The 20,852-nt window shown below is 39.8% G+C and overlaps 1 protein-coding gene across 3 annotated transcripts in view; it reads left to right on the top strand.

The window, feature by feature from the left end:
• Positions 1-3,725, top strand: part of nalcn (sodium leak channel, non-selective) — a 52,562-nt gene extending 48,837 nt beyond the window's left edge. For 2 of the 3 annotated variants that reach the window (XM_026295485.1, XM_026295484.1), the window contains exons 41-46: positions 281-396; positions 835-992; positions 1,670-1,820; positions 1,918-2,067; positions 2,189-2,306; positions 2,524-2,666. In XM_026295485.1, the coding sequence (XP_026151270.1) occupies positions 281-396; positions 835-992; positions 1,670-1,820; positions 1,918-2,067; positions 2,189-2,306; positions 2,524-2,666 (836 nt within the window). Of the gene's footprint in view, positions 1-280; positions 397-834; positions 993-1,669; positions 1,821-1,917; positions 2,068-2,188; positions 2,307-2,523 lie in introns of all 3 variants that reach the window. The other variant, XM_026295483.1, reaches the window with a different exon arrangement.
• Positions 3,726-20,852: the final 17,127 nt, after the last annotated feature.

Genomic DNA, 20,852 nt, shown 5'->3' with positions numbered 1-20,852 from the left:
TTACGTCTCCTTCATATGAGAGAAATGGATTGTCTTCTTGCAGGATCTAATGATATTCGATATTAGAATGGTCTGGGTTTCAATAAGCCCATTATTATAATAAGATTCATTGAGTCTCCTAAGCGTCTGTGCTGTTAACTCATGGCATTAAAGAATGTATCGATGTTTAGAGCTCTAAAGGACAGCAATAAGGATGATTGATGCAATGCAAACTACAATCATATAATATTCTCTGGAATATTTGCATCTACGTGTATAATATCAATTTGTGTTGCTGCAGCCATCATTGTGGAGAACTTTTCTCTGTTCTACTCTACTGAGGAGGACCAGCTGCTGAGCTATAATGACCTGAGGCACTTCCAAATCATCTGGAACATGGTGGATGATAAACGGGAGGTGAGAAATTAGCCATAGGAGAGAGGATGGCAATCATATAGCCATGCACAAAGTAGAATACAGAGAATATAAAAGCTGCACAAGGGCTAATGAGAAGGGCTGAAGGGAATGGAGTAAGGCATTGAGGAATAGGAGTGAAACTAATTAGAACAGTTGAAGCTGGATAAAAAATGTAGAAAAGGTTATATCCCCTCCCGTTATAAATAGAAGGCGATATCATGCTCTATGCAGGCATGAGCAATTATAATGTATAGATAAAATATAACACTGCAATTAGATGGACCTTGAAGTCTGAGCTGACATACGTAGTAAATGAAGAGCTTAAACTGGTCTAATGTAGTCGCATTGTCCAGTGTGCAGGTTTAAAATACCTGTTAAGGTAAATATGAATTTTTCTGGTTTTCAGCTCATGAACTTGAGACTTTTATGTTTCCCCAGGGTGTGATCCCGACGTCTAGGGTGAAGTTCCTGCTTCGTCTGCTCAGAGGAAGGTTGGAGGTGGACCTGGACAAAGACAAGCTGCTGTTTAAGCATATGTGCTACGAGATGGAGCGACTTCACAGTGGAGGAGACGTGACTTTCCATGATGTGCTCAGGTGACTGTGGAATAATACGGCACATATACAAGCTTCTATACAGTGTATGACTATTACCCTGGGTTGGAGAGGAAAACACAGCACTGTAACATTAATACTCTACTACTTTGAATGATTTCAAAAAATCTGTATGTCATATCTCCAATTAGTGATATTTTAACATAAGTGTACATGTTCTATGACTCCAAATCTCTGAATAGAGCTTCACCAGACTGAGATATTTGCTCTCATGGAACACTGGAGAAAGTCTATTTTTTCACAGGAGGCAACAAACCACCTTCTTAAGGGTTTCCCCAGTAATCAAATGGTTAAGATGGTAAACCATGTACACGTGCAAAACCAGTGGATGACATCAGTTCAAAGCCAACCTCCCAACTTTGTTGCAGGTCTCCCCCTTTTCTATCACTGATTTCTTTCTGGGTAAAGTAAAGGCAAAAGCAAAAGGAAAATGGGAATGAACATCTAACCCCGCAAAAGACAAATCATTTGATGTCCTGGAATTGTAGATTCAGTCACATCACAAATCATTATATGTGGATTAAACTGGAATCTACATCTTGAAAGCCCTGAAAGTTTTTAATTCAGCTGAAAATGAATTTTATGCTGCTAAATATATCCCTCTCCCGGCTGTATGTCTTCATATATGTGTTTCTGTGTATGTGTGTGTAAACATATAGCATGCTGTCATATCGCTCAGTGGACATTAGAAAGTCTCTCCAGCTGGAGGAGCTGTTGGCCAGGGAACAGCTGGAGTACACCATTGAAGAAGAGGTGGCTAAGCAGACCATACGTATGTGGCTCAAGAAATGCCTCAAACGCATCCGTGCGGTTAGTCTCTGGACACAAACTGGCACTTTTGCTTTTCCCATACTTTTACATGCATACAGTCGTATGACACACTGACCACATATTTCTGCACTGACAGAAGCAGCAGCAGTCGTGTAGCATCATCCACAGCCTAAGGGAGAGCCAACAGCAGGAGTTGAGCCGCTTCCTCAATCCCCCCAGCATAGAGACCACTGTGCCAAGTGAAGACCACAATGCTAACAACCCAGACAACCCCTCACAGCCTGAGGTAAAGCCCCACATAGACACTCACACATGCCCACAGCTTCACATACAGAAAGCACATCTTACAAACTGCAGGTGTGCACTGCCTGCACTGTTGAAACAAAGGCTATTTGCTCTGTGTTTAGATGAGTGGGCTCCAGCAGCTTCTGAGCCCCACGTTGTCAGACAGAGGAGGCTACAGGCAGGACTCCTCAGACATGGGGAGACCACAGAGGAAACTAGGACAGTGGCGGCTTCCTGCAGGTGTGTATGCTTCTGTATACTATTTCAACTTGTACAGTTCTGTCAAGGACGTTCTGTTAAAGTGTGATGGAACAAACCTCAAGTATGTCTCTGCCTGGAAAAGTGGGCCCTTATGTGACCTTATAATACAGAAAAAAGTGACTTATTTACTTAATAGTGTACATACAGTACAAAAAATTTTGAGGCACACTTTTTGTGTGTGTTTGTGTTGTGTCAGGTCGTACAAGTGTCAAGTCCATAGTGTGCAAGATGAACCCCGTCAACGATGAGGCTTCGTCGGGGTCAGAGGTGAAGAAGTGGTGGACCCGTCAGCTGACCGTGGAGAGCGACGAGAGCGGCGACGACCTCATCGACATTTAGAGATGAGTTGCAGTGCGTCCTGCAGTTTTTAATAGATGAGCTGGAAGGCCTGCTGTCTGACTCAACTTGTTTCATTTCCCCTCCTTTTCACTGATCAATGCAAACAAAGCTTTTTCTAATCTTTTCTAATCCAGGTTCAGAATTTTTCAGAAAGTGTGATAAGATCTATCTGCAGGTCACCTATGAGACATTTGATGCAGTAGCCATTTTGACATGCAGTGATACATAGCTCTGGTATGCTGAAGGTATTTCTGTGTGATTTTCACTCAGTATGATTGTTGACGTTTTCTATGCAGGCACATATGGTATTACACAAGACTGATAGGAAAGGACATGTTAGATTTATGAGACAGACCAGGAGGCTGCTGCTGTTTGTGTTTTCTACTGTTCTGCTGTTTCTTGTCAATGTTTGAAACAGGTAATTGTGTTGATGCAGCTATAATAATTTGTGGTGTCCTTTCATGTCAATGCCTTCTCTATGTCCTTCTACCTTTAGTCCATGTTTCTGATTATGTCTTCTCTGGTTTTCAGTACTAATCGTAAACCGTGATTTCTTATAGTCACTTTATACTTCAACCAGGTTCTTGTTCTTGTTGGTAGAACAACAAGCAACTTTTAGATTTATGACTGTGAATGTAAGTAAAAGTCAAATCTATCTTATTAATTATAATAAATTCTTAGCTTTAGCAGGTATTTAAATACTCTAATAAAAATCCTACACTGCTTTGGCATTTATACGCAAATAAAAAGGCCTGATTTATTTTTACTTTACATTACATTACCTCATGGACAGTACAGTGATGCAGTGGATAGCAGTGTTGCCTCACATCAAGAAGGTTTTGGGTTGGAGCTTGCTTGTTGCCCTCTCTCTTGTTCATTTAAAGTTCCCCAGTGGGTTGAGAAAACTTTTGATATTAAACGAACCATTTGAAATTATTATTACATGTAAAGCTAAAAATAGGGCTGTTCTTATGAAAAGTGGATGTTTTGGAGGTTTCATGACTTTTACAAGATGGAAGTGAACCTTGTATACCTGTGGACAAGTAGAAATATTTACAATCAAAAGCAGTATTTTGTAAACTGAACAGTAAGTTGGCCAGCAGTGGTTGTTCCCAGATCTTTAATTTAAGTCAAGAAAATAGACCATTTCTATAAATATTATCCTTTATTGTGTAAATAAAATTAAAATATCTCTGGCCCTTTTCCTGCTCTCTACATTTTTTACAGTATGGCTGTTGTCTGCATGTTTCAAAGTGTGTATTGACTGGGTTTTTTTTCTGTGTTCAATATTCAATTATTTCCTTAGAAATCATGCCATCCCCTTGATCATGACTATTTTTTACACAGCAATTCAATTTAGTTTATTGGAAATTTAATTACCCCTCTATGAGTAAAAAAAAAAACAACAACATAGGATTAGACTAACGAAGGGGGTAATTGAGTGGACAGATGCTGTTTAATGATTCTCCTCACACACATCTGCTCAGATTAAACACTCAGCTCAACCCCACCCCCTCTTTGGATGATACTGCCCTCTCCTGGATACACGCTGAGCTGCCCTCTAAAGCGCTTAACCATTTTTCTCTCTATGTGGTCCAAACTTTGTTCTGTTTTCTGCCATTGTACATATACCATGCAACTAGAAAGAGAAGTAAATTCCTTCTGGGAATTCCTGGAGTTGGGATGCATGGCTGTGCCATAGGAAAATATTATGTTGAATTAAAAATTGATTTTTTTCCCCTGCTCTTTTACATACTCTCCTATTGAGTAATTGCTTATCCTGGTACCCAGCACATTCTCCATTTCACAGTGATGAATGCTGACAGTCCTGTCATTTGCCATGAGCAGCTTACTGTGGATCTAGATGAGCTCAGTCTCCAACTAGCCATCCAGGTCAGCATAACCCTAAAGACTGCAGAATGAAATGTAGTTGATCCAGTGGGAAGAGTGAGTACCGCACACACACCAAAGCACACAAACCAAAGCACACAAACACCAAACCGTGCATATTTGGTTCTCATTTTATTTCTTGTGTTTCTTGATGATGTGTTTTTTATCAGACAATTGCTCCGGGTTAGATTTAAACTAATTGATTAATACTCACATGCCGGCAGCAGCTAAAGCATTTTCACCTAACAAGGGCCCTTGTTAGTCTATTAAAAGAGGTCGGGTCTTCATTTGTCCATTCAAAAGCCCAGTTTCACAGATTATGGAGTGCGCATGGGGCTGGCTGGATAATGAATGTGAGGGAAAGCAGAGAGACTGCAGAGAATCAGTTGCCTGTGGGAGGCCTACTTGCTCTATAGAAATCCTGACTTACTCACACATTCCAGTCTCTTGATGACTGAGTGCTTCTCCCAACATATGGTCCTGTAGGGAAGCAATGTGACATCAGCCCTCTTGCCAATCAACTGTCTTTAATTTATCTTTTCTCGCTCTTTCTTCTCGTCAACCATCGCCTCTTAAGCTCCACTTAGCTCAGAACTAGCTCATCAAAGGGCTTTTTCTCTTTTTTTCTCATTTTCACCCGGCGAGGTAGAGCACTTTTTTGTCTTTTAATTGCCTCTGCATCACACTGGCACTTACAGGGCCTGTTGTTTTTACCCTCTCTATTGTAATTTGCCCATCTCCCCCTCATGCATGTCCTCTGCTTATTTAGGGCCTAATTGACGCACTTTGGTAATTGAGGAGGAAGTTCTTAAGAGCAGAGGGACTGGGAGAGTGTCTGTGAGTCAAGATTACCTGTAATTAAAGTACATGATGGCTTTGATGGCTTGGTCCCCTCCTGTTGAGATGTCGCTTTCAAACCCTGGAAACAGCCGTTGCATCACATGGACTAGAAAATCCTTTTCTATCTACACTGCAGTACAAGACCACCACATACACAGATACAGTAATATGGATTCAGACTGAAGATTTTGCATGTATGGCAGACAGAGAAGAAATGCTTATATCGAGACACACACATACTGTACACACTGTACATCCCCACTACACTTGTTGATGCCTCCCAACAGCTAATTTAAAACTGGTCCTGGGGGAGGAAGGGATGAAAAGTACATATAATTTGGAGCACACTTTGTCACCCTCCTCCAGAAAGTCTGAATTTGTATCTTTGGGGCTTCACACAGAGACAATGTGACCAGTCTGACAAATGAGGTGTGACTTCAGTGGAGTATGTCAATACGTGCTGCTCTGAATGTCTGCTGGTTAGATTCCTCATGAACCTTCCATTTGATCCGATTTATCATTGGCTCACAAATCTCAGCACCTTTCTTACGAGTGAAAGGATCCTCCGTACCTGCAGCTGTTGTCCATCCTGCTTTGACCTGGACTTTTGCTTTTTTTCTCGGTGTGTTTCTTTTGCTGGTGTGCTAACACCATAGCAACAGAGAAAAAACTGAGCAGCAGAAAAACACAGTACCTGAGCACATTTTTTAGCTGTGTATAAAACAAAGAAAGAGTACTGAGCAAAGAGAGAAGAGCAGAGGCATTATACTCTCAGTCCATACAACCAATGAGATGTATTTCAATAGTCAGACTGATTAGAGTAAATATGAGGTGAAGCAGGGTAAAAGCTTCCTCTCATTGAGCTCCTCATGGCTATTGTTCACTCTAGACATTATTGAGAGTGTTTTTCTGTGGTTTTGAGCAATTAAAGGAACACGGACAGGGGTCAAAGCAGGGTGAGACTCATAAGGAGGCCATTGTTCCTCATGGCCAAAGTGACATGATGCACAGGATAATCTGGCATGTACCTTTGTACAGTAGTGACTAGTCATTTGTGCTTTTGTTTCATGACTACATAAAGTGTGAAGATGCTTTTGAACAATGGACCGTTTTATATGTGTTTTTTGTGAAGATAAGTATTATATTTTCATCATTTTAATCTTATCTTTTAATCTTCGTTTTAGATCTGGGTTGTGAACCTTTCCTTCCTCTCCACACATTCTTAGCCTCATAAATAAGGTGGTGGCAGTGCAAATTAGTCGCCTGTATCTCATGTCAACATCCACCCCAGGTCCAGGCCTGATCCTGTCCCTGTGTTTTGAAACAGATGGCTACTACTACAATAAAAAAGTAGCAAATTATTTTAGCAGCAGGCGGCAAAAGCAATTAACAACTGGCATAATGTGTTGATTAAAATCCATTCCATTCTCAATGAAGGAAGAAAAAAACTCTCATTTTCCACTCAGTCAGTTGGCGCACATCCACTGCTGTAAGTGCGCTGACCTTGACCAGACCACAGCTGTCGTTCATTTGTACCATTATACATGTATGATTCTTTGACTTCACCGCTCTGCGGTGTAGTGCAAGTGTCCTGTAAAAAGTCCAGGCTCTTCAGTGATTTGTTGGTTTCAATAACTGGATTTAAAATTCAGGGCCATAAGAGATGCTGTTTGACCACAAGCAACATTTTAGTGCAGTTTAAACTCAAATTGCAGGTCAGCCTCAGAAATATTAAAGATGTCAATTTGCCGTTATTTTGGGTTTCCACTGATTTAGAGCAGGATTTCCATGCCCAATTTCAACCAAAGTCTTCTACTTTGCCATAAAAGTTCACTTTAAATGCCTCTTTTATGCTTGAAATGTCCTCCTTTGTAAACATGATGAATGCAGGAAGTCATTTTCAGGCCTTTACCTCATGTACCTCATCAACAGCAGTCAATTGCCACCCCACTGAACACTGAGCACCAAGTGAGAGGCTGTACTTTGTCTTTGAGCCAGAAAATCTCATTTTCACTAAACACCTAATCAGTCCCATTCATCTGGCTATGGTTCCCTAGTTCCCCAGTTCTACACCTGGCTTTGGCGTCTTTAATTACTAGGAGACATGCTTTGTCTGATCTGGAGCCAAGATTGGAATATGAGTGGCAAATTCGGAAGGAAATCATACAGGCTCAAACCAATTCAATTACCCAGCAATCAAAGTAGAAAGGCCTGTAATTGCAGTGAAAGGGTAACAATGAGAGCATCCGCTTTAGTCCGAGCATTTATGGTATTATTAGCAAGAAATAATGCATACCTGCAGGGGGTGCTATGCTCAAACTATTAAATTTCACTGCAGCGAGCAATCTTACAGATCACAGGGAAAGCATTTTTTAATGTGACTATAGCCCTCGGTGAGACATTACCTTATAATTTCATGTTTTTAACTCTGCTATTATGTCAAATTGTGCATGAATATGGTGTTTGTGAGCAAGGGAGCAGAAAATGGATGTGACATTATGAAGAGGCAGAGCATTCAGACCGCACTGTTAGTTAGAAAATACTATTGTGATGTACTAACAATAGCAGAAAAAACAGCACTGTGTAGGAAAGAAGGCACCATATCAGACTAGTCCCTGGCAAGATGGCCTAAAAGAAAGACCCGGGTACACCTGAGATCTGTTTTTCCATACCTTTGTAAAACTCTGGCTCTGAAAAAAGACCTGGCTACATCCCGCACTGTCTGGTTTTGTGTTTCCATTCCAATATCAAGTTAGGGCATTCTGGGAGTTCTTCTATCTGTTTGTGAAAGACCTCAGAGCAAACAAACAAATAGCAATACCACATCATATGCTATAGTGGGTCCAGCCTAGGAAGTCTAGTTCTCAGACTCCATCATTGTGCATTCACACAAAAGAACAACATGCTTCCTCTCAGCTCAATGAGGATCCATATGTAGGTTCTTATTGTCCTGAGATCAAAGACTGCTTTTAATTTCAGACTCCACCTGCTCACGTATTCCTCTCCTTACTCTAGAAATTGTGAATGATTTTAATATATGTATTTATCATCTGCCTTCCTCTACTCCTGTGTGTAACCCAGTCAATTCAAGCCCCAGACCAGCGATGTATAAAAGCCTAGACAGAGAAAAGGAATGGCGGTGACAGAAGCAGAGAAATATAGAAAGCTGCTGCCGACTGACAGAAACCCCCACTGGCTGCAGAATGGAATAGTTTGGGACAACTCAGGTACAAACTGACAACTTCAATTTTGCTCTTACTTTGTTTTTCTCTTTTTTGTCCTCTTTGTTTGTCTGCATTTGAAGATTGCCAATCACGATATCAAAAGAGAACACTGTTGTCATATAGTTTGTTTTCCAAATGTAACCTTTCGCTGCTCTGCAATCACTGTCTATTTTTCAGATTCCAAAAATTCTAACTCATGTGAGGGATGTGTGGATGCGCGTGCATCCATACACAGTCGCACATGTAGATACAAGCTTAGAAGGCAAAAAACAAAATCAAACAGCATCAAACAGTATCAAAGTGAAAATCAGTGTCCTTCATGGATTGTGCGATGTTACTGATTATTTTCTGCTTGGCTTGGCACAGCTCTGATTTTTACGCCAGTAGGTCTGATTTGAAGGAAGGAAGTGAGGACACCTAAATGACCGGTCAGAAGATTTTTGGGACATATTTGTTTTACGCACTGTCATTATTTAAGTAAACCCAGTTATCCGAGTTTATCTAGTTGGTATCTACAATCATCCCTGTTTGTGTATACAGTGTACAGTATATGCATTGTTGCAGAGGAGATTCTGTCATTAGTACTAGAAATAACCAAGTCAGTTAGCATGCCATCAAACAGTTTATTGAGCTTGGCACACTCCTTGAGGATGAAGTAACAATATATGCTTCACTATCTCCAGTCTTCACAACATTCATTGTTACTGATGTGGCTGCACAGAGAGTCCATCTCTATGTCCACACAAACGTGCACACAGAAGCTACTAGTCTAGTAGGATTACCAAGATGCTTGTAAGTTTGCTAACTTTGTACATACTGTATATAAACGACTTACCATAGGACACTGGGAAGGCGTAATGGAGACCAAGGGATCCAGACTCACTGGAGCGCAGACACGCAGTTGTTTGTTGTACCAGCCTCTGAGTGGGAGAAGGGGAAGCATCTTGGAGTTCAGGCTGCGTCCATTTCTGCCCCTCAGTGCTTCAAACTACACAGTAGTGCAGCATCTCACTGAATGACTAAAGGATTTCTAATGAAGAGCAGTGTACTGTAGTGTACTTAGCAGACAATTGCATATGATCAGCTCTGAATAGTTTCCACCTTTGTTTACACACTCCGAATTAGCAAAGGCAGTTTTGTTAATGATGCAGTGCAGATACACTGTAGTTAACACCTCCTTTGGGACAAATCTATGTTTTACTGCTTTGCAACTTTAAATCACAGAGGGTTTATTAAGCAGGATCTCACTCTTTGAAATGCAATAAAAAAATGTACAAATGGATCTAAAATAAGTTCAAATGCAAAACACAAAATAATTAATTGCGCAAGTATTTACTCCGATTATGATAGTCCTCAATTCTCACTGGTGCAGCTTTTTAAAAATCAGATAAGCTCAGAGGAAATCACCTGTTTCTGGAAGCTGCAGAACACAAATGAAGTAAAATGTTTTTTATTTCTTTTCTTTGAAGACAAACGAGACTCTGAAGTTATTTTTCAGATTTCTCCTAATAGTGACATTTATTTATTTATTTATTGCTCGTGTTTTTTCTTGTGCTTATGTTTTGTTATATGTCAAATATCAGCAGGCATCATTAGTCACAGTGAAATTATAAGGGTAAAGTAGGAAATCAAAAATACCATTAAATGACACATCACAATGACTCCTGTAGGCTTTCAGCCTTCTGATATTTTTGGCTTTGTAAGGTTAGGCAGGAAGCATGTGTTACTCAAGGAGAAAAGATTGATAATAGTTGTTTTTTTTAGAACCACCTGTTAAATGAATGCTCAAACTACCAGTCTGTCTGACTGCAGTGGCAGTGAACAACAGTGAACATTGTCCAGGGAGCGTGTTCTTTCTTTTGATGCTAAAAGTCAGACCCTAGCTGGACCAAAAGGTGATATTGATTGGTTGAAATCTAATTTTGTTGTTTTGTACTTCGAGAAGCACAGACAAATATAAGATGTAAAGAACATGTCTGACCCACAATACCAGTCCTGTTTTGGAACTGCTATCATAGTTTTCTGATCTACTTCAGCTCTCACAGAGAAAATAATTACATATGTTCCCTCATTGTTTTTCACATTATCTTAATCAGTATGTTTTTCGTTTTACAACTATGCTGCATCTTGACATTACAGAAAACTAATGTGGTAAAAGAGCAATGCCATATTTCATGCATGTAGCAACTAAAAAAGAAGATAACAAAATATAAAGCATGTATTATGAACGAAAACAAAAGATACTTATAACCAAAAAGCTCAAAAATGCACTAAGGAAAACAGTAAAAGTCATCAAACCCCCAAATGACTGAAAAGCACTGAAAAACACTGCGAGCATACTGTATGTAACAATAGGCTTCAAAATATGATCATAAAATACAGTGATTAAGTACAATAGCTATAGTCAACTATATTTAACGACATTGTGCGTTAATACTATTCAAAAGGAAAAACATTTACAAATAAGTAGATTCAAAGTAGATTTTAAAGGTAGCTACTAATTACTGTAGGTACTGGATATTACTGTATAGTACAACTTCAATACAATTGGACAAGTTTTCATTTAAAGCTTAAAACTATGTTTTTCAGTCAATTGGGGCATCAATTAGGATTTACCTTAAGTCAAAATGTGATGTCACTTGTGAGTTTTTTAGTTTGTGTTTTCAAGCACACACAGTCTTGTGGCATAAGTATATTTTTGAAAGTTAAAGTATTAATATGTAAAGATGTTTTTTTACTACAACTTTTACTTTGTTTTTTATTTCTTCATGAATATTTAACATTATAGAGAAATATATACACCAGAAAAACCTCTTAAGGGCTTTAGCAGAAACTTCTTGGGTATCCTTTTTCCCTTGGGAATAAAACATGAAAAAGTCTGATGGGAATGTGATAGTGAATACTTTTTATAGGCACTGTATATATTCTTTTATGCTCATTGTAGTGTCTCTGATGTATTCCCACTGCATCTTGTTGTTACTGTTATTGATAATGACTTGAAATATAATTTTAGAAAAAAGATGCACTTTAAAACACAACCTACAGCACAAGAATCAACATGATGAAGCACCAACAACAAGCTCAAACGACCTAATAAGTAAATATTCTTTTATACTACTGTATATGTTAAATCTGGACCTAATTGATGATTATTGTAACAGTGAAGATCAAATATTTTAGTCTTTCAATAGTCATTAGGCAGTTATGAAAGATGATTCGCCTTCACTGTACGTCTGTAAAAAGCTGTGATCACCAGTGACCCATGCTTTGTAAAAATTACTATCAGCTCTTCATTCATGTCCTTCCCCCTTGTCCTACAACAACAGTAGGAGCCATACCTCCACAGCATGACCTCTATTTGACTGAACCCGGGAAGGGCTCGACATCTGCAACATCTATCACTCTGCATGGTTTAAAGTTGCTAACTCTGCCTCTGGTTGCCCAGGTCCTTATTGATCCCTAGCTTTCATTTCAACATGTATGACTTCTTCCTCTTCTTCACTTATAGAGCCTGATTACTACATAAACACGAGCAAAGAGCTATGAGAGGAGTCAAAACTGCTACTTTGTAGCTGAAGGTTTATTTTGACTCTCTACTATAAATATGACAGCACATTAGAATGAAGTGCTCTGTGAAAGATGGGGGAAAAACAGAATCAGCAAGTGTAAGGGTGAATGGACTAATTTCATATAATGTGGCAATTAAATATGATCCTAACAACATTGCCCCTGTGTACAGTATTGGATGACTGTAGGCTAAGCAGCTGTACTCTGAACACTAATGACTCACAAAGCCTCACTGCCACCTCAACTTGACAAATGGCAAATGTCAGTGGCATATTCTCCTGGTAGGCATAATTTTATTAAGTGCAAATATCACTGTGCTCCTTAGGAGACATTCAAAGGTTAGACCAACAGCTGTAGCAGTTTCATGTGTATTAGCTGGGATTTTGCAGCAAGTCAGGCTCCCCTGAGTTGATGGACACAGCCACTCAAGCATGAGGAGGGTTGCTTTAACTAAATGCAATAAGGACAGGCTCAGGCTAAGATCATGTTTATTTAAAAGTCTGAGACAACCTAATGTAGGACAGTAAGGTAATGGGGGGAGGAGAGAGGATGGGTAAACAGTAACGAGAATAGAAAAAGAGAAGGGTAAAGAGAGAGAAAATAAGACTGGTGGCATATAGAGGGGCAGATCATTTTTCCCATTTATTGGCTGTGGTAATTTGTTGACTCACTCATCCATGCAGAGTCTTTATGTTTAATGCAGGCCTCCAGAGGGGGAAAGAGGGAAGAGAGAAGGGGGGTAGGAAATGGAAAGACAGGCAATAGGGGGTTAGGGGGTACCCTGAGAGATTAGCCTCCACCTCTCAGTGTGAGAGATGGAGGTGCTTAAATATCCACCCTTAAAGTGGGCCCCAGATGCTAATAGGAACTTCATATTGGTCTGACTCTGCTCAGCACACCTGCCAAATAATTGATGGGAGTACTCTAAAAATTTGGCAGATTTTCTGCCAAAGACTGGTGTGACCTTATAGGTGATGTGTGTGTATGCACAAAACACTATTTCTCATGAATACAATCAGAAAAAGTACAAAATTTAATATTCTGTAAATGCCATATAATTATGTTGCATGAAAAAGCATTGTACTGCCAAAAATGAAGAATTTAAAAGTGGGATTCTTCTTAACTCCTGGTTCAATGTCATCCAGCTGTCAGATGCATGTCTGGGGTTTGACGTGTGCTGTGGTCTGACACCCATCATCCTTGCCCAGCTGTTACTGGCATGCCTGCCCTGACCTGGCCTTCGCAAGGGTCATGCCCATGTGGACAAACATTGGTGGCCCACTTCAGGCAATGACTTCCTGCAAGTCCCATTTACAGAAAGGGTTACCACTGTCTGATCAACTTAGAGACTGTGGAACATCACCCCAGCCTTAACCACTTCTGACCAACATAACATATAATATCTTTAGTGTATTGCAGTGTAGAGTCACACTGTGAGGTTTCATAGTGAATAAGTGTTAAAATTCGTATATTTTAGAAACTGTGGCAAAAGTTCAGATCAACTTCCAGAAGTTGACCTGGATGGCAAAGCTTGGGCCTCAGGAATAAATAGCTGACTGTGGAGAGATGTGTGGAGAAGCCTGGGCCAGCCTGAGGATTTCACACTGCCCAAACAAATGCTAAGAAGCACAACAGTCACTTGCTTCTGTTCCTACAGAAGAAGCATGAAGATTAGTATAAAAAGTGATTAAAAACACTGTTGTTAGAAAACCCATTTTTGCAATATATATATATATAAGTCTGATGTTTGTCTAAATGTTGAAAAGGAGACATCTAGAAACAAAGATGCATTAAAACACAAATGAAATCAACATTTAACTCTCTCCGCTTGACTTTCATATATTTTAGGTCTCTTTTATCACTTCTTAGTACATATGACATGAGACGGTACATCCCTCTGATAGAGCATCCCTTGGGTATAAAATGACTTAAATGTCATAAATTATAGCCTGGAGCTACCTCCAGCTATAGAAACGGATGTTCATCTCATAAAGGAATCAGTGGACTGTTCCATACACCCTGCTGCCTAAAATAACTTATATCTGGAGCGTTGGAGTGGTTTGCATGATGTGCAAAACATCTGTGGCCCTCTATGAATCTTCTCCAGTGTTTGGTGGATTCTGCCTGTAGAGCATGAATATGCACACAAACACATACACCAAGGCCCAAATGTATTTTCATTACCCAGCTGGTATTGGGGCACTTCAGTGTGTCCTTAGGCTTTGTGTCTACTGTACTGTATATGTGTTTACATGCGTGCATTTGTGCAGGAAAGTGTGTGCATGTGTGTTCATGTTTGTGTGTCTGTTTGCAGGTCCCCAGCCACTTCCCAGTATCACTCCTCAGCACTCTCACCACCAACACTGTCATAAGATAATGTGACAGGGTGTCAATCACGCCGGGGCCTGGGGTGCTGCGGCGACAAGAGGGGTTTTGGCGGAACACTTTTGTGAGCAACACCAGGGAGAAAGCAACAGCAGGGACCACAGTACAGAACAAATCAACCAAACCACTGCTAGGCCTCACACATCTCTTGTTTTTTTCTGTTATCCCCCTCTGGCAACTCGAGGCATCCAACCATTCTCCTGGTCTAAATCCTGACCCCTGTAAGAAAAACCCCAGTGGGGGTCACATGCAGACAAAATGTTCTGCCATGCCCTCAGAGATCAGCCCCAGTGTCTTGTAGTTCCACTCCGAGCTGTGATGTGTTATGATGGTTCCATCACTCTGGGAGGCAGAGCCACCGACACCTGTGGAGGCATCAGGAAAGCTAATGGAAGTGGACAGGACTTAATCTGTATGTCTGTCTGGGAGAAGTCTTGACAGCTGCAGGTATAGAAACGTGTTCATTGTCTGCAGTTTAGTTAATATCAGAGTACAGTTTTTACTGGATTTGATCGTTTAGAAGACATTTTTCCTGATTTTTAATATGATAATGAGACGCAGCACTAAAGCATATTCATACCTTACTTAGTATTGTCTTCTTTAAAGAGGTCATTCACAGTGACAGAGCTATTATTCAGCTCTGCAGCTATAAACTTCAATCCAAAAAGCTCTGGTAAGCTCACTGAATGTCCTACAGGCAAAATTAGCAGCTACGTTTCAAAGAGATGAAGTGACCAGAAACACAACACTGGAACTAATGTTGCTGCATGTCTGTTTCCTGAGTTTTCTGAATTTTGCTCTCTAGAAGTGGGTAAATATTAATGGAGCTTCTGGAATTTCCCCCCATTAGTGTTTAATCTTATCTCAAGACAATTGTTAAATTAATGTTCACTGCCTCTCAGGAACCAATTGATATTTTCCAGCACAGAAGCCTAAACTCACAAGGTTCTATGAAAATGTTTCTAAAGGTCTGTAAACCAGTGGTGAGCAGTGTACAGGAGTCCTCATCTCTAAGCCATAAACATACGTACATATTATATATATATATGTCATATCTTTAAACGTTTTCATTGCTTAAATTGAAAGTAACAGACAATGCCTGTGGTGCACACAACAACATGTTCTAGGATTTTTAATCCAGAACATTCACATGAGCAGAGTCTGGTAGACGCAGCATGTTTTGTCCTCCAAATGATATGGGTGTGACATGTCATACTGTATGTTTACTGTGATATAGAGCAAACCACACAGGAATCTCTGCAGGAGTAAGGACCAAGTATAAGCACAAATGTGCGGCTATGCAATCACAGCAAAATGTAAATATGAGAGGAACAGATGCCTGCCTGCAGTGGTTCTTTACAGTGACTCTGTGATGGACACCAGTCTCCTGGGTGTTCTTCTTGATGTGAAAGCCTGTACCATATAGGATCACCAGTTCTCCGGCCTCATGTGGAGAACAAAAGACTCTTTCCCCACCAGCCATCTAAAAAATTGCAAAGAACTACACTCATACACACACAGTGGTTGAAATCAGATTGTAGTAAGACACACACAGTATTTACATAAATCAATAAAATATGGCAGTTTACTTACGCACGTCTCATTCAGTGTAGTTCACATTAGGACATTAATTCCTGGATGAAAGAGAATGAAATCTGGCTTCCAATCATTTCCAGCAAAACATAAAGTCCAAATTCTAATAACTACTAAAACATACAAAAGATGCATCTACTTTCCTTCTGAAATAAAACTGCAATGGGCAATTTCTTGTTCAGTCTTTGAAAACAATGAAGTTATCTCTGACAAACTGGCAGTCTAATGAAGCTGCCAACATTTCAACAGAGAAGAAGACTTCACTTATAGTTTGTTGCACATATTCTTTAAGAACAAATTGGCTTTGGTTTAGTGTAAGATGCTTACTTTGCACTTTTGCATCATTATTATAATGTGTCATCTCATCTCTTCTCTCCTGTAGGCCATGGATATTAGCCACCATCTTAGCTCTTTAAGTGATAGTTTCTTTGCTTCTGCCTGCTGTGTTTCCCCTCATTAATGCAAGCTATTCTCCATCACCGTCCTCTGTGAAGGGACTCTCCTTTTACAGGCCACAGAACTATGACAAGGATGAAATTACCGTTAGCTTTCATACCTAATTAAAGTGTAGATCTGTATTGATGTCTTTTTTTTTTGTGACACAGCGTCGACTGTAAGTAGTTGCCTACTTCTGAAGATATTTCTCAGGTAGTCCTCCATCTGCATCTGTCTGTATACACAGCCTAATGACTGTTTTACAGAACCAGAATCACAACACTTATATTAATATTGTTATATAGACAAGTTGTAATCGGTTTTGGTTGTCTACTACATTAATTACCTGACATTTTCAGAAGAATTTTTTTTTAAAAAGTATTAAAATAATACTTGATAACAGCTGTTTTTGTGTGTCCTTGATAGGAACCTGGAAGGTTGAAACACTTCATCATGAGCTTGCCACATTCAGTGTGTGGACTATTTATTTTCTTTGTAACGCCGTGGTTGAGGAACAGAGAAACAGCATTTTGTTAAAGTTGAGCGTGAGTGTTGAAAAAGACTGACAGCCATTCTCTTTGCACCAATGTCCCAAAGTAGGTTTAATCACACTCTGCAAGATTTCATTCAGCTGGAAGTTGTTTTTTGAAATCCTTCAGTGAGCTTGTTATATAAATGAATTTCCACCGTCTCTGAGAACATGCTGCTCGTTTCCAAGCTGCTGAACAGAAGGAAATGAGACAGTGAGCTGAAGAAAGATTGAGCATCCTCAGCTGAGGAACGAACACTCAGGGATACAGAAGCGATGGGTAAAAATAGGTTTCTTACTTAAAGTCCTCTTTGTGCGTGCATCTGTGTGTAAGTTTTGTGTGATTCTTCACATGCCTATGTGTGTGGGGGTTTTATGTGCTGCATATGTAAGTGGGTGACAAAAGGTGAGCAAATTAGCAGTTCTTACACACAGGTTGGCAGGGGGAGCTTTAGAAGAGCCTTGAACATCAGCAGCTCGTGATGTAGAGCTTGGAAGTGCTTGAAACAGCGTTTGATTTTCCACATAAAGTCCCCGTGGCTCAGCTCAATCGTGTAGAGATTTGGATTCAACACCTTTGAGGTGAGCATTTCAAAAAGAGACGGTTCAGCTCCACTGCATCAGTAGTCGCTTGCAAGAACTTTAGAGGAGATGAAAAACATATAACGATACAATGCTGTCTTTAAGGATAAGTTTGGGGAGTGTGATATTAAGAAACTTTTGATTAGAAAAGGTGAGGTTTACAGCTTTATCAAAATAATGAGTGAAGAACGCCTTTTAAAGAGGTTCAAACAGGGCATGTGACAAGTAATGACTCAGTACCTGGTTTACAGTCAATTATATCTCACTCACCTTTGTTGTAGAAGTCTGTTCCACCTCTGGCATCAAGACAAAAATAGGAATGTTTTCCAAGAACACTTTGGAATCCAATGCCTTAAATGGGGGAAAGTGGTAAAAACATGGTTCTTGCATCTAGAAAAAAGGAGACAGGGTTTTAGCAAGTATAATAAGGAACAGGTTAAAGCACATTAGAATTAGATAAAGAAGCTTTTGGATTCTAAAAGGTGTCTTAGACATCTTTGTTTCCAAGGTCTGATCTTCGACTACGCTTAACTGACCTTAGAGTTTACAGCAATCACTACAATTTCTATGGCCCTGGCACGGGAAAAATTTGGCCATCTTTAAACACACACTTGGAAACCCATATTTAACCTAACTTTATTCAAGAGCTTTTATGCAAAGCTCCCATTAAAGGCAATAGTTAAAATGACACATCCAGATCTGAATTGTGCCATTTTGGCCACTTTGGGCCCGTGACTTCTGACAAATGCCAGATAATTTCTTTATTTCTTTTGTATTAAGGATTGATCCCATTGTACTAAAAATTTGGAGGTTTCTTACAAAGCCAGACTCTGAATCTGCAGCAAGATGAAGGTTCAGCTTTTAAAAGATCCCATGTTTGTTGGTTCAAATGAATAAATATTTGATGCTTGAGGTCTGATGGGGATAAACACAGATTATTTTTGTTCCCCTGTGCGGTAGAGCTATTTTTGTCATATAAGTAATCTTTAAAAAATCTAAAATATTTCACAGCAAAGCATATTTTACAAATATAAACTTTGCCTGTCATTAGTAAAAGTGTTCTTTAATAAGCAAGACTATGGAGAATATCATTGTATATCACCCACTGTGATCAGAGAAGAGAAAACTGTGCCAACTGTGATTAACAGCTACTGATGAAAAACACATGCAGGCTGCATTGTTTGTCTCAGGACATTGTGCGATGCTTAGCCATTTCTTCACTTTCACGCCATTTGACCCTGACCTTTCCTATCTGCTGTGATTCTGTGTCAGGCTGCGCACAATCAATGTCTGTCAACCATCTGCACGATCACAAAAACAGTGGAGCCTCTGTGACACAGTCTCCACTGGCAGCCCTGTCTCCCTATATTTGGGCCACTAGATCTTCTACTGGTGATACTGGGACATCGTCCCTCATTAGCTCCTTCACCCTGTCCCGGCCAGCCCACTGGAAGTGATGCTAATAACATGAATTCCAAATGACTGACATGGGTGAGGAAACAGGAGATGAAATCCATACTTCATGCATTTTGCATGGATTTGTAATTAGGCGATTTTGGGGACACTTCTGCTGAACTATTTGTGTTTATGGGGAGGCAGGAAAGAATTTGTTATAAGCTTATCAAATATCTATATCAGATTAAAACTGAAACAATGAGATTTGTGGAGTGTTTTGAACTGATTAGAACGTTTTAGTAGCAATCATACCAGTGACTAAGGTAATGTAAGTTTTTTCACCAGTCTTAATATATCTTTCAAAAGATGAAGCTTCATTAAATGGATAGCATTTATAAAAATTGTTTGACTCTGCAGATACCAAGGGCTATGTTTTGAAGCATAGTCTTAATTATGTGTGCTTTCTTGCTGAATAAGTGTCTACTTCTCTAACCAACCCTGAGACCTATTTTGCAGGTCTGAGAATGTGCTCTTGACAATCTTCTTTCCCCCTTCTCATCGCCCTGGGCCCTGGCTCTGGCCATTAGGGAGATTCCTTGTCTTCCCTAAGCAATGACAGGTGAAATGGAGCACAAAATCCCAAAGCCTTCACGACCTCAGTGGCTCTAATTCTTACAGACACTGGTCTTACTATGACTACTTCTTTGGACTAACATATCCTATGATAGACAACAGAAAACAGATTGTTTGAGATGACAGTCAGACAATCTATCATAGAAATACAGCTCAGACTGAAAGTATTTGGACAGCTACACGTTTTGCTATTCAAGCTCAGTGCTTCAACACATTCAATTCGAAATAAAATAAGTGCCAAGTCTAACGTGAGTAGGTTTATATCAATGTAGAAAAAACTGTGTAGGAGATTAGGCCTTTTAACACATAGTGCCCAGTGTTGCCAGTACTATCTTTAATGATTTTTGGAAAATCCTTGCAGCCACTTTTATCTCTTGCTTGTTGTGGGATCGCTCTGCCTTTAGTCTGGTCTTCAGCAAGTGGGATGCAGCTCAGCTGGATTGAGATCAGGTGATTCATTCTGCCAGTTGAGGATATTCCACCTCTTTACCTTAAAAAGCTCTTTGATTGCTTTGGCCGTATGTTTATTTTCATTGTCCTGCTGAAAATGCCATCCAGTGAGATAACTGAACTGAATCAGTGCACACAGAATTCTTATGTATACCTTCATTGTGAAATCACAAACACACTGGCAGCCATAACAGAACCACAACCATGTTTGATAGATGAGACGGTATGCTTGGCTCACACACTGTTCCTTTTACTGTCCACACTTTCCTCTTTCCATCACTTTGAAAGCTGTTAAATTTTTGTTTCATCAGCTCATAGAACATGGCTGAGATTAAACATGCTGAAACATAGGGCTGAACAGCAAAAATATGTAACTGCCCAAAAAGAGTTTGAACTGTTTTATGCATCATGGTGTCACCACATTACCCATCAAAGGCAAACACACCATCTTAGCAGACAGAAAGACTTTGAGGTCAAGCCACACCAGGGCAAGATGAAAGATGGCAAACGTACACAAGTTTTACATCTTTTGACATCAGAGGCCGGTGCTGCTCGGTACCTTATTTAGTGCATAATAATAATGTTAAAGTTCAGCTTGAAATGATCTCTATGCTTGGATATTCCTTAACGTGTCTTTGCCATACCTAATTATGATATGGGATC

This window comes from Mastacembelus armatus, chromosome 21 (assembly GCF_900324485.2).
Source record: "Mastacembelus armatus chromosome 21, fMasArm1.2, whole genome shotgun sequence".
In the NCBI taxonomy this organism is placed as follows: domain Eukaryota; kingdom Metazoa; phylum Chordata; class Actinopteri; order Synbranchiformes; family Mastacembelidae; genus Mastacembelus; species Mastacembelus armatus.
The sequence above is the reverse complement of the archived record's forward strand: the minus strand, read 5'-3'. Positions and strand labels throughout refer to the sequence as shown.